This window comes from Fonsecaea monophora, assembly GCF_001642475.1.
Source record: "Fonsecaea monophora strain CBS 269.37 chromosome Unknown Scaff71, whole genome shotgun sequence".
Taxonomy (NCBI): Eukaryota; Fungi; Ascomycota; class Eurotiomycetes; order Chaetothyriales; family Herpotrichiellaceae; genus Fonsecaea; species Fonsecaea monophora.
The window spans coordinates 45,583-57,471 of NW_019174002.1; the positions used below are offsets into that span (position 1 = coordinate 45,583).

The 11,889-nt window shown below is 52.3% G+C and overlaps 4 protein-coding genes across 4 annotated transcripts; all 4 read left to right on the forward strand.

Annotated features, from left to right (window-relative positions):
* Positions 1–685: 685 nt before the first annotated feature.
* On the forward strand, positions 686–4,978 carry AYO21_08310 (hypothetical protein; the record flags this gene model as incomplete). The annotated part of the gene is made up of 1 exon (XM_022658255.1): positions 686–4,978. The coding sequence occupies one exon, from the start codon at positions 686–688 to the stop codon at positions 4,976–4,978; it is 4,293 nt and encodes a 1,430-aa protein (XP_022509408.1).
* Positions 4,979–6,219: 1,241 nt separating this feature from the next.
* Positions 6,220–7,297, forward strand: AYO21_08311 (serine/threonine-protein kinase pef1; the record flags this gene model as incomplete). Its single annotated transcript, XM_022658256.1, has 2 exons — positions 6,220–6,261; positions 6,323–7,297. 2 exons carry the CDS (start codon positions 6,220–6,222, stop codon positions 7,295–7,297), a joined length of 1,017 nt encoding a protein of 338 aa, XP_022509409.1.
* A 684-nt stretch (positions 7,298–7,981) lies between these two features.
* AYO21_08312 (hypothetical protein) lies at positions 7,982–9,209 on the forward strand (the record flags this gene model as incomplete). The annotated part of the gene is made up of 2 exons (XM_022658257.1): positions 7,982–8,193; positions 8,249–9,209. The coding sequence occupies 2 exons, from the start codon at positions 7,982–7,984 to the stop codon at positions 9,207–9,209; spliced, it is 1,173 nt and encodes a 390-aa protein (XP_022509410.1).
* Positions 9,210–9,770: 561 nt separating this feature from the next.
* Positions 9,771–11,588, forward strand: AYO21_08313 (hypothetical protein; the record flags this gene model as incomplete). Its single annotated transcript, XM_022658258.1, has 4 exons — positions 9,771–11,280; positions 11,342–11,404; positions 11,452–11,485; positions 11,546–11,588. The coding sequence occupies 4 exons, from the start codon at positions 9,771–9,773 to the stop codon at positions 11,586–11,588; spliced, it is 1,650 nt and encodes a 549-aa protein (XP_022509411.1).
* Positions 11,589–11,889: the final 301 nt, after the last annotated feature.

The window sequence follows — 11,889 nt, forward strand, 5'->3', positions numbered from 1 at the left end:
ACAGGCCTCTGTGGCGTATCCTATCGATCAAGATTTCCCACTTCTATCCTATTCCCGCACGGCCACTCAACAAGACTCTGAGCATTCATCACACTGTCTCGGGTATGAAAGGCTTGTGCGACATATGCTTTGAGTCATTCTGAAAAGAATTATCGACGAAATCCACCTTTGAGTTCCTCCCACTTCGTCTGTATACCTCCAACAAGAAGATCTGCTCTTACGCTGCGCCTAGACACCTGCGAAAACGTGGCGGTTCAATGTCTGATCTTGATAGTTGATGGGAACGGAATGAGTCAACGTGCTCAGCATCATTGTGTGCAATCAGGGAGGCCGGCAAGGAGGTTCCCAATCGATACAGGATATGTCACACAGAAATCCAACGTATGACACCCAATATGGTGTTTCCAGAACCAGAGATGCTACCGTGCCACGAACCACCAGAACACCTAGTTCTCGTCATGGGGGGCGTCATCCCGACTTGACACGATCGGCCACGAACACACGCCCAGCTTCGCGCTCACCTCCTCCAAATGAGTCTCCGGCGAGTCCTAGTGAAAAGCCTCGTCAAAGACCAACAGCCATCCCACGACCAGCAACAAGAAATCCTTCTCAGCGCTCTGTTGCCACTCTCAAGAACACCAGCGCCTCTGTTGGAATGAGCAGGCCGACTACACGATCGGCTTCAATGTCGCAGGAGGTTCCTTTGCTCATGGAGTCGTACCCGGGATCACGATGGGAAGACGACGCCTCTGGTAATAGGAGAGTGGCTTACCCACCAGGTCTCTTGAGTGATGTCCAATCTTCTTTGGATGTTGATCAGGATGCGATCTTTGGCGTAGTGATGCCGAGAGCGAATTCATCTGTTCGCGCAGGCGAACTGCCACCTCGATTAATACCAGAGTTGCAAGCTCTTGCAGCTTCGTCAACAAGACAACAACAAGCCTTCAACAACAAATCTGCAAGCTCCATTAGCAGTCCATCAACTCGATTTTCCAATTCTCCGAGTCCATGGAGTGTGTCCACCACAACGACAACCCCTACATCCTGGTCTTCAGCATCTCCTGGTATTGTGCAGCAAGTTCCCGTGACAGGTCCTGCAAAGCGGTCTCAGACAGTCCCGTTTCCTGCTGCCAAGCGCGAAAAACCTCCCAAGATGCCGGCTCTCCCAGAGTCTCTTCCTCCACCGGTCGCAAGTGAATGGCTGGCAAGTTCCAAGGACTCGGTGAAGTCGTCCGGCAGGAAGAGAACACCCTTGAACACGCCAGCCCCTACCCCACCTCCAAGGTCTTCGTCCGCGAAACATTCACTAAGTAGGAGCAGCAGCAAAAGCGACAAGCAACGTGGGAGACCGGACCAGGAGCCTACACGTTCTTTATCCGATTTAGAACGCAGCCCTTTGGCAGCTCGAGGCTACCTAGACCGGGTAAATGTTGGGCAATCCCTCCAGCACCGCCCGATTGTCCGTGCTCATGCCAATCTCCAGCAGTCTTTACATGACAAACCGCGGAGCGAAAACCACCAAGGTGTAGACATCTTCGGTGATCAGAGAAATCGCGCACCTTCCACACGCCGACATCCAGATGTAACACAACAGAATCTCGAGACTCAATCTCGGCCGACTGAGTTTCCTAGAATACAGGAGATGGCCGCGGCAATGGAAGGTCGTCCAAAGACCCCTCCAAATCCGGACTTAGCATCGCAAAGCTCAACAGGTCGCGCAGGCAAATTCTCTCGCTTCGGACTGTTTGGTCGCCGAACCAAGTCTCCTGCCATCGAAGTTGAAAAATCCCCCCGCAAGCTGCAACGCAGAGGGCCTGCTGCTGGGACAGGCCACGAAGGATACGGAAAATATGGGAGAAGGGGCCGCAAGACATCTGAAGAGAGCAATTCAGCCAGAGGAAGCGAAAGTGAAAGGTCCGTGAGCAGCACTAGAAGGATCCCTCTTTTCTCCTCCAAGGGCAAGGAGAGCCGCAGTAGCAGCCGCCACAATCGAAGCAGCCAATCCGATCTGGACGACTTTGCAGCGAGTCGAATGAAACCCATCCCTATCATCGGTGGCTCTGGCAGTAGTATGAAGAGCATTTCGGGAACTCGACTTGACGCATACGAGAGCTCTTCTGCTCCACCTGCTAATGTTGTGGAGACATGGGGAACCGCATCGCAGTCGCAGACGTCTATTGGTCGACAGTCAGTCGAAGACAGTCCACAGAGAGCTCAGGACCGGCTATCAAGCCAGAATAGTGTTCCTACACTGGCACTGCGACGATCACAACGCTTTGGCAATGATCCAGAGAGCTTCAATCTCCCAACATCAATTCGCACCGAAGGACTTTCGGCGCCATTGTATATCAACAGCCAAGACGACAGTCGTTCTTCCGCTTTTCCAACCTCGACACCTAGCACAACGACTGATCCCAGCCGAGGCGATACCGGGCTCCAAAAATCGAAGGATAAGAAGACTCGGAAGCTTCGGTGGAATATCTTTCGAAAGAGAGGGACCGAACCAGAACCCGTGAGACGTGTCGGCGCAATTTCATCTTCGCCCGAGGAGATGCCAGTCAGCATATCCGCTATTCCTGTCTCTCGGCCTATGCCGTACTATGCCATGATGGATTCTGAGAGTGAAGTCAATCCACCTGAGTATGTTGGAGACTACCTTGCGCAGGTCGTTGATTCACCAGCGGTGAGTCCATTGATCGGCGGTTACGAGGCAGACTTTGCAGAAGATGAACCGCAAACATCCATACATGGGGACGACACCTTTTCCCGAACTGTACAAATGTCGCCCCCACAACCGTTTTCGAGGTCGCCACCGGCAGTGCCGCAGCTGAGCCAGGCTGAGCACGTTTCGATTCAAACAGAAGAGCCGCCACAGAAACAGCCGCGCCTGATCCGAGTTGGAAGGATCCCACCCGTTGTACCGAGGAACGAGAGGCAGCACAAACCGAGTCGCGCCTCCTTTTCTCAGCCATTTGTCAGGGACCCTCCCTCTGAAAGTCCATTCAATCCGTCGGAACCCTTTGACCCCCTGCTGTCTATGCCACTCCAGATCAGTACGGATGTACTACCAAGTAGACCATTCGCTGCAGTGGATGAAGCCACCAAACTTCCTAGTGCACCAGTGTTAGGAGAGACGGAGTTCCTGAGATTCCCGTCGAGGCAACCATCAGAAGTCTCTGCATCCAGCAGCTCTGAGGGAGTTTTAAGTGTGCTTGGACCCCCTCTGATTCCAAGTATACCTGCTGGTGGCATTTCTGGAAGACCTATTGCAGCTCAAGATGTCTATCCAGCTGGCAGCCCCAGCCTCGATGATGTCTGGAATGAATACGACGATTTCATTGACCATGTTATGTCACCTTCTCGAAGCAGAAGAAGTGTAAAGGCTCTGGCACGGCGAGGTAAACCAGGACTGGTGGATCTCGAGTCTCTTCCAAGGCCGACCCCGTTGGACCAACACCCCGAGGACGAACGATCCGATCCTATCTTAGCAGAATTTCCCGTTCCTGGCATGAGAAGACCCGTCTACTCACAGACTCTGGCGACATCAGCTACCCCTCCAGTAGTCTTTCCACCACCAACAATGGCTGAACGCGTCGTAGGGGAGGATATTCGATTGCGCCGGTCCAGAATCGTCTCGGCATTGCATCATTCAAGCGACCCTGTATCACCTTTCTCAATTCGCGATATACTAAGCGAGTACGAAAATCATTCAAGACAAAGCACTAAACTCTCGGAGCGCTTGAGCACATCTACGGCAAATCCCTCCCTCGAGCGTCTGACGGCAACAATCAGTGCACCTGAGCTGGCCCCGGAATCATCTCATCAAGAGAACGTTGCTCGTTTGGACGTTGTTGAACGAGGCAAGGACCCAGCGGCACAGTCAGAGCTGCACTACGCATCGCTCATGGTGTCAAAGTGGTTATCATTTGGACGAGTTCTATTCTCGCCTGCTCATGATGATATCCTGAAATCTCCAGAGCGTCACATCCTTGTCATTGACGGTCTAGGCAACGAAGATTGGTCAATATATTGTGCAGTGACTTATGAAGCGCAAAAGGCATATGTCCACGATCTCAAAGAGAAGGTTACACCCAAAGGAATGAAGACTTCGAAAGCGACCCAGCATGCACCAGACAATCATCGACGAGCCGAAATCCCGAGTTTCTACGAAAAGTTTCCTTTCCCACAGGACTTCTTCTCCGTGGTTGTCCTCCGCTTTCCTCCCGCAATGGCCGAAGCAAAGATGAAGAACATTGTTTCTGAATGCAGGCGGGTATTAGAACCAGGCGGCTATCTGGAGCTAATGCTGCTAGATCTTGACATTGTCAACATGGGCGTGCAGACTCGGAGGGCTGTCCGAGAGCTCAAGTATCGAATGACGACGGCAGATAAACAGATCAGCCTGCGACCAATCATCGACAATGTCCAGAGCGTGTTAGGCTCACGGCGTTTCACAAATATCAGCCGCTGCGTAGTAGGGGTACCTGTCGCAGGGCGTCCTTCAGGATCTTCCGATTCGTCGTCGTCATCGCGCTCAAGTCGAGGCTCGGACGGGTTACCAAAGCGAGGATCCGGTGACACACGTCCGGGAGATGCGTCTCCGCGAATGACATTCGGCCAAGGTCGCAGAGGTGCCAACCTCTCTCTGAACGACCTTCTTTCCGATCGTTCAGACAATGCGGATCTTCGTATCGGAAAGATCGTGTCGAGGACGGCACGAACATGGTGGCAGCATTGTTTTGAAGCCAGCGTCATTAGCGATGGCAACCTCGCCAGAAGCATATTCGCCGACAGAAATGTCCTGGCGGAATGTAAAGGTCGGGGATCGAGCTTCAAGATGCTCATTGCATATGCTCAACGACCGACTGTCGAATCGTCACGTCGGCGAACAATGAGTGAGCCAGTGGTCCCAACGCTGGTCACAGCAGGGGGGAAGACACAGCATCCGCCATCACTCAGCAATCCACGCACAGCATGATTTGGAACGAGCTAGACACCACGTTGATTTATTCCACACTATAGTTGCCCTGGCGGCGTTACGAACGAAGTACAGTGCACGAGACGACTTGCCCACGAAATGACACTGAAAAGAGAGTTGCATATGAATGATTTGTTTCGATGATACCCCTCTCACAGATACCGTCAGCAACTTCACGACTACTTGTTTATTTTTCGACCGATTCGACGACTTGTTCTAAGCGGAGGTCTGCAATCTCATTGCATTCAAAGGATCCAGCGTATAAGAGACGACAACGGCTACAGTGCCGACCAAAGAGTCCGTATTGGCGCGAGCCAGCTGAAATAGATGATGAACGTCCGGGGGGCTAGGCCGCTGGTCGGCGCTGTCTGGACAGAGTTGTAATGTAGACATAATAAGTATGTCATAATCCTACAAATACCCACATGCATGTGAATCAGTGTGCTTGTCTTGTAGTGAACTTGTGCCGTAGCTTGTTTGCTTGTCCGTCGATGACAGGCGTACGAGGCTGAAACAGGGCGGCTGTGTGCATGTCTATACATAGCAAAACGGAAGCGCCGAGGTAATTGAATTCTCGATCTTTTGTGTGGTGTGCGGTGTGCGGTGTGCGCAGTTTTGGCTAGTCACCGGACAGAGGCAAGACCAAGGGGAAACGGGTTTGGCCAGTTACAAATGCCTGGTCTGGACGAAGTAACAGGCGAATGGCGGGGCATGACAGGCGCCCGGATCTTGCAGGGTCTGCGGACACAGAAGAGGTTTTTTTTGCTTTTCCTCTGCAGCAGTAGAGCCAGTTGTCCCCGATGTGTAACCCATAGCCAGGCACCGATATCCCTGGCATACTCCTTCTAGCCGCTCGTGGCAAATGATTTGCGTTTTACTGGAGTTTGGCCTGATGCGTAGAGGCGAGACTGAGGATCGTCGCTGGCGAGAACCAATACCAGTAAAATCCTAAAGGCGCTGCCTCTCATTTTCTGGGCCTGCCCTGGGTTCCCCGTTTCCTTGTCATGTCTTCTCGTTCCACATCTATTCCTCATCGTACTTCAGTCTCTTCGACAGCATCGACACACCATTCCCAAACCCAGTCACAGGCTTCCACTCAGCAGAGAACCCACCAACAACCTCAGAGGCTCACTGCGCAACAGCTCGCCGAACGAGTCATCTCGCCAGCCTCACTTTTGTTCCCTGGCGGTACCCCGCCTTTCAGACGAGTAACCCAACCAGACCGACCACTACACACAGATATGGATCGGAGGCATCCTAGTTCATTCCAACAGCTGGAAAAGGTACGTCGACAAGTCCTGGTTTTCCCAGAAGGAAGTCGCCCTTGCTGACTCAAAACTTCAGCTCGGTGAGGGGACCTACGCCACCGTCTACAAGGGGCGAAACCGACAGACGGGTGAACTCGTTGCCCTCAAAGAAATCCACCTTGACTCCGAAGAAGGCACACCGTCGACTGCGATCCGAGAAATCAGTTTGATGAAGGAGCTCAAGCATGAAAACATTGTCACTCTGCACGATGTCATACACACGGAGAACAAGCTCATGCTGGTCTTCGAATACATGGACAAGGACTTGAAAAAGTATATGGACGCACGAGGGGATAGGGGCCAACTCGACCATGTCACCATCAAGAGATTCATGCAAGATCTACTCCGAGGCACTGCATTCTGTCACGAGAACCGAGTCCTACATCGCGACCTGAAGCCTCAAAACCTGTTGATAAACACGAAAGGCCAACTGAAGCTGGCGGATTTCGGTCTGGCAAGAGCATTTGGAATTCCAGTAAATACCTTTTCCAATGAGGTGGTCACACTGTGGTACAGAGCACCAGACGTGCTTTTGGGGTCGAGGACTTATAACACGAGCATCGACATTTGGTCTGCGGGCTGCATCATGGCCGAGATGTACACTGGCCGACCTTTGTTTCCAGGGACGACGAATGAGGACCAACTACAAAAAATTTTCAGGCTGATGGGCACGCCGTCAGAGCGCACCTGGCCTGGCATCTCCCAGCTCCCCGAGTACAAGAGCAACTTTCCATCTTACGCCACGCAATCGTTGGCAATTCTCTTGCCACAGATTGATCAGTTAGGCCTTGATCTGCTGGGGAAGTTGCTGCAGCTCAGACCAGAGAACAGAATCAGTGCACAAGACGCTCTCAGGCATCCGTGGTTTTCGGATCTGCCAAACTACGCCGGACACGGTAGGACTCATGTTAGCTCAACAATGCAGCAACCCGGACAGCTGGGACATCAGGGCGGAGTTTCTGGAGGGTACGGTGCTCAGCCTGGATTGGTAGGCCCTGGAGGTGCATATTAAACCGTTTGGGGATGAGAGACATATCGTTTGTCTGCATGAGCGAAATGAGAAACGTCGTGACGTTCTCCATGAACCTTTACTACTGAAAGCTGATCAACGTTGGGCGGGACGGTGGAAATGGGCTGAGGGAACACTGTTTGCGACTGTGATACCCTCGTCTCTTTGAGGAAGCATTCTTACAGACATGGAATTGAGGTTCGAGGCATCGGGATAGGTGCAACGCAGGCAGGAATTCCATTACTAGGCGCAGCAATTGGTAATATGAGTCTACGACTTGCAAGTTCTTATTATCTACGAGGTATACCGGATCTCGTGTGTTGATCGTAGGGGTCTCGAGACATTGGTGAATCGTTAAAGCAGCAGCAGCAACACCGGGGCCATTTGCGTGTCGGCGACGGAATCCCAATTTTTGGCTTTTTTGAGGTCCGCTGGATGACACTAGCGCTCCTTTCGGCCTCCCAACATACGAGCACCAGCTAAGCAGAACTCCCATCCACTTCTCTTCATCGGCCGCCCCATTGAATTCGTTGCATCTCTTCTTCTCTCCTTTCACCCATTCAGAGATGCTGTCAAGAGCCTGTCTAAGAGGCTTCGGCCTGCAGTCGCTGCCAAAGAGACAAGCCTACCAGCTTGCTCGACGGAGCGTCACCACTGACGCCGCGAGCTCTCACGCAGAAAAGGACGATGTCCCGGAGGCAAGGCGCACCCTCTCCCTCTTCGGTTTCATTTGTGTCCGAGGAGAAACTGACAGTCCCTCTGCAGGAAGATGATAAACCCTTCCCAGTCAAGCTCTCCGACGAGAGTTTCGAAACCTACAACCTCGATCCTCCCTCGTACACACTTGACACCACGAAAAAGGAGCTGAAACAGATGTACTATGACATGGTGGCAATACGGTGAGTCGGATGTGAGCGGAGAATGCTGCAATACACCTTCTGACACTCGCAATAGTCGTATGGAAATGGCGGCCGATAGACTGTACAAGGAGAAGAAGATTCGAGGATTCTGCCACTTGTCAACCGGTCAGGAAGCCGTTGCTGTGGGTATCGAACACGCAATCACCCGCCAGGATGCTATCATCACGGCCTACCGATGCCACGGCTTTGCGCTCATGCGTGGTGGCACCGTCAAATCCATCATTGGTGAACTCCTTGGGCGACGAGAGGGCATCGCCTACGGGAAAGGAGGTTCGATGCACATGTTCGCTCCAAATTTCTACGGTGGTAATGGCATTGTTGGAGCCCAAGTCCCTGTTGGTGCTGGTATCGCCTTTGCGCACCAGTACACTGGCAGTAAGACCGCTACCATCACTCTGTACGGCGACGGCGCTTCCAACCAGGGTCAAGTCTTTGAGGCTTTCAACATGGCCAAGCTGTGGAACCTTCCCGTTTTGTTTGGCTGCGAGAACAACAAATACGGTATGGGTACCTCGGCCGCTCGATCGTCCGCTTTGACCGAGTACTACAAGCGAGGACAATACATCCCCGGTCTGAAGATCAATGCGATGGACGTTCTCGCCGTCAAGGCCGCCGTTCAGTACGGCAAGGAATACACGGCCAGTGACAAGGGACCATTGGTGTTCGAATATGTCACGTACCGATATGGTGGCCATTCCATGTCAGACCCAGGTACAACCTACCGAACCAGAGAGGAAATTCAACGGATGCGATCAACCAATGACCCCATTGCAGGGCTCAAGCAGAAGATCCTGGACTGGGGAGTGTGCACAGAAGATGAGCTCAAGCAGATTGATAAAAAGGCGCGAGAGGATGTTGATGCAGAGGTTGCCGAGGCCGAAAAGATGCCACCTCCAGACCCGACGGAAAAGATTCTTTTTGAGGATATCTACGTCCGTGGAAGCGAGCCAGCTTACATTCGTGGTCGCACACCCGATGAGACATACTACTACTGATTGACCTATTCGATATCATTTTGGAGGGAAAGGTTGGGGGTCAAAAACGGGTTTTCTGAAGCAGTCGTGTATATTTAGCCTCGTAGTTTAACCCTGGGAAGGACGTTACCACAGATGGTCAGTGGTGCGACCACCGTTTGCTGTGGATCAATGGACTTGTTGCTAATCCGTCCCACGTATATAGATAATTGGTGGTTTCTTGTCCTTTTGCATATGCAGAGGCGTGCCGAGTAGATACCAAGTACGGAGCTTTGCTCGGCAGGAAGTAACGTGCATGATTGCAGGCGAAACTAACTTAGTAAGCAAGCGCAGGTGGAGTCGCTGGAGAGCTCCCAAGGTTGCCAGTTGGAGAGCCAGCCAGAGAACGATGATGCAAACCCGGAGAGCCAGACGGTTGGGCTGGTTAAGTTCGTCTCTGAGGACACACCACTTGCTGGCTTCTCAGCTTCATCTATTCCGTCTTCCCCCCTCTATAGTCCGTGAAGAACCTCACAGGCTCTTGTCATCTGTTTCCAATCCCTCCCTCTTGTACGACCTGCTTCCCTGTCAAAGGACTGAACCATGGCGACCACAGCGAGCGAGTCGTCTCCCTTACTGCCCCAGCATACTTCCCCCAGCGAGTCGCCATCCCGTCCCGCTCTACGCAATCAACGGACTGTCACATTCAACCCTTTGACGTCTGTTAGTACCCAGTCGGGAGCCACCTCCTCCGCCGCTCTCCGACCCATCTCAAGTCCTTCGGCGGCCTTGACCGGTTCCAACCCAGCAGTTCGAGATCAGCCGCCTATGCTGAGTGCTTTCAACTCGAAACTGCGCAGAAGAAATAGCCACGGAGCCCCGCTACCGACCACGCAGCCGTTCACTCCGGCTCCAAGAGCGGGTGCCCAAAGGACTACCAAAACCACAGAGAAGCTAAAGATACTTCCAAATCCGGACATCGGTGACGAAGAACGAGATGAGGAGAGTGGCAGAGATGTATATTCACAGTTCACCCGGATCAAAGACCCTACGGCCAGGAGGGATGCTGCAAGGCTGGGGAAGGCGGATAGGGATCGATTACCTCGAGTCACCGCGTACTGCATGGCCCAGGGATACCGACTTGATGGGATTATGAAATTCATGAAATCGAGGTCAAGGACTAGAGGTGCCAACCCCAAGTTGTTCGACGAGTGTCTCTATAGCCCCTACGACTACGACTATGTGAAGAAGAACAAAGGAGGAGACCGGAGTTCAAGTCCAGTCGAGGAAAGGATCGCGAGAGTCATGGCTTCTCCGAGAATAAGTCCCAGGGAGAGACGGTTCTCGGACAGCGCCGTAGAGGTGGAAGATAACAACAAAATCAGAAGGGATCAACTCATCGACCTACAGGAGGAACTGGGTACCCAGACAGGTATTTCTGCAACGGCAGAAGATACGACGACAGATCTGACCGCCATTTCGAGCCACCTTTCCACCGACCTCCAGTCTGAAAGTGATGCGATGCGCCCGAGGGCGGACTCGGAATTTTCCACCACTGTCCACATACCCGAGATCTTTATCTTTGACTATGGCACTGTCGTCATTTGGGGCATGACGGTACAACAAGAGCAGAGATTTCTCCATGACATGTCCAAGTTCAGTGATGCTCCGTTGCCTACCGAATCTGTTCAAACCGAGAACTTCAATTTCTACTACACGAAGGAATACCAAGCACGGATTTATAACGACTTCATCTCCCTACGAGAGCCACGAAACCATATGATCAAGCTGGCCATTTCACACGCGCTGTCCCAATCCGTCAAGACGAGTCTGTTCGAGGATCTTGTCAGCGAGACTATCGAAACGACCGCACCGCTACCAGCACTTATCGCCCAAACCGGCAGTGTCAACTTGACCAGACGCCAATTGAACATGCAAATCGGGGAACTATTTATCTTACGGATCAACATCCACTTGCAAGGCTCCGTGCTGGACTCTCCTGAGTTGATGTGGTCGGAACCTCATTTGGAACCCGTGTATGCGGCTGTGAGGAGTTACCTGGAAATCGAACAGCGCGTTGGGTTGTTGACAGAGCGTCTGGATGTTATTGCTGGTGAGTTTCTGGTGCAACAGCATTCTTGGTGCTATATGTGAGGATTGCTAATCTGCGGCAGATCTACTTGCGGTCCTGAGAGAACAAGGCAGCAGGCGACATGGAGAAGTGCTGGAATGGATTGGTGAGCATCATTGAGCCGTTGAATGGCCTTTTGCTAACGAGCTACAGTTATCATTCTCATCGCTGCGGAAATCTTGGTCGCGTAAGTCTTCGTTCGAATTGGTGTTTCACAAAAGCAGGACAGCTAACCCATTCCCTGCAGAGCTATCAATATTGTCGTCGATCTCTACGCTGGCATCGATTGAGAGATTCCTCTCTTGCCACGGATCCTTCCATCACGTCTTCCCAGCCTGAATCTTTTACTGCACAATCCCTAATTTCAACTTGACTTCTGTTATCGGCTGGAGAACTGATGATTGTTATGGACGTCTCTACCACTACCGGCGGATGGGGCGGAGACAAGCAGAGTTATATGCTCTCTCCTATCGCCGCCGCGACACACTTTCACCTTTGAAATCACCTGAAATGCAAAAGTCTTAGCTAGCGAGGGCGTTGGAGGAGTTGAAGATCCTCCGTCCACTTTGTGGATCTCCCGAGATCCCAGTC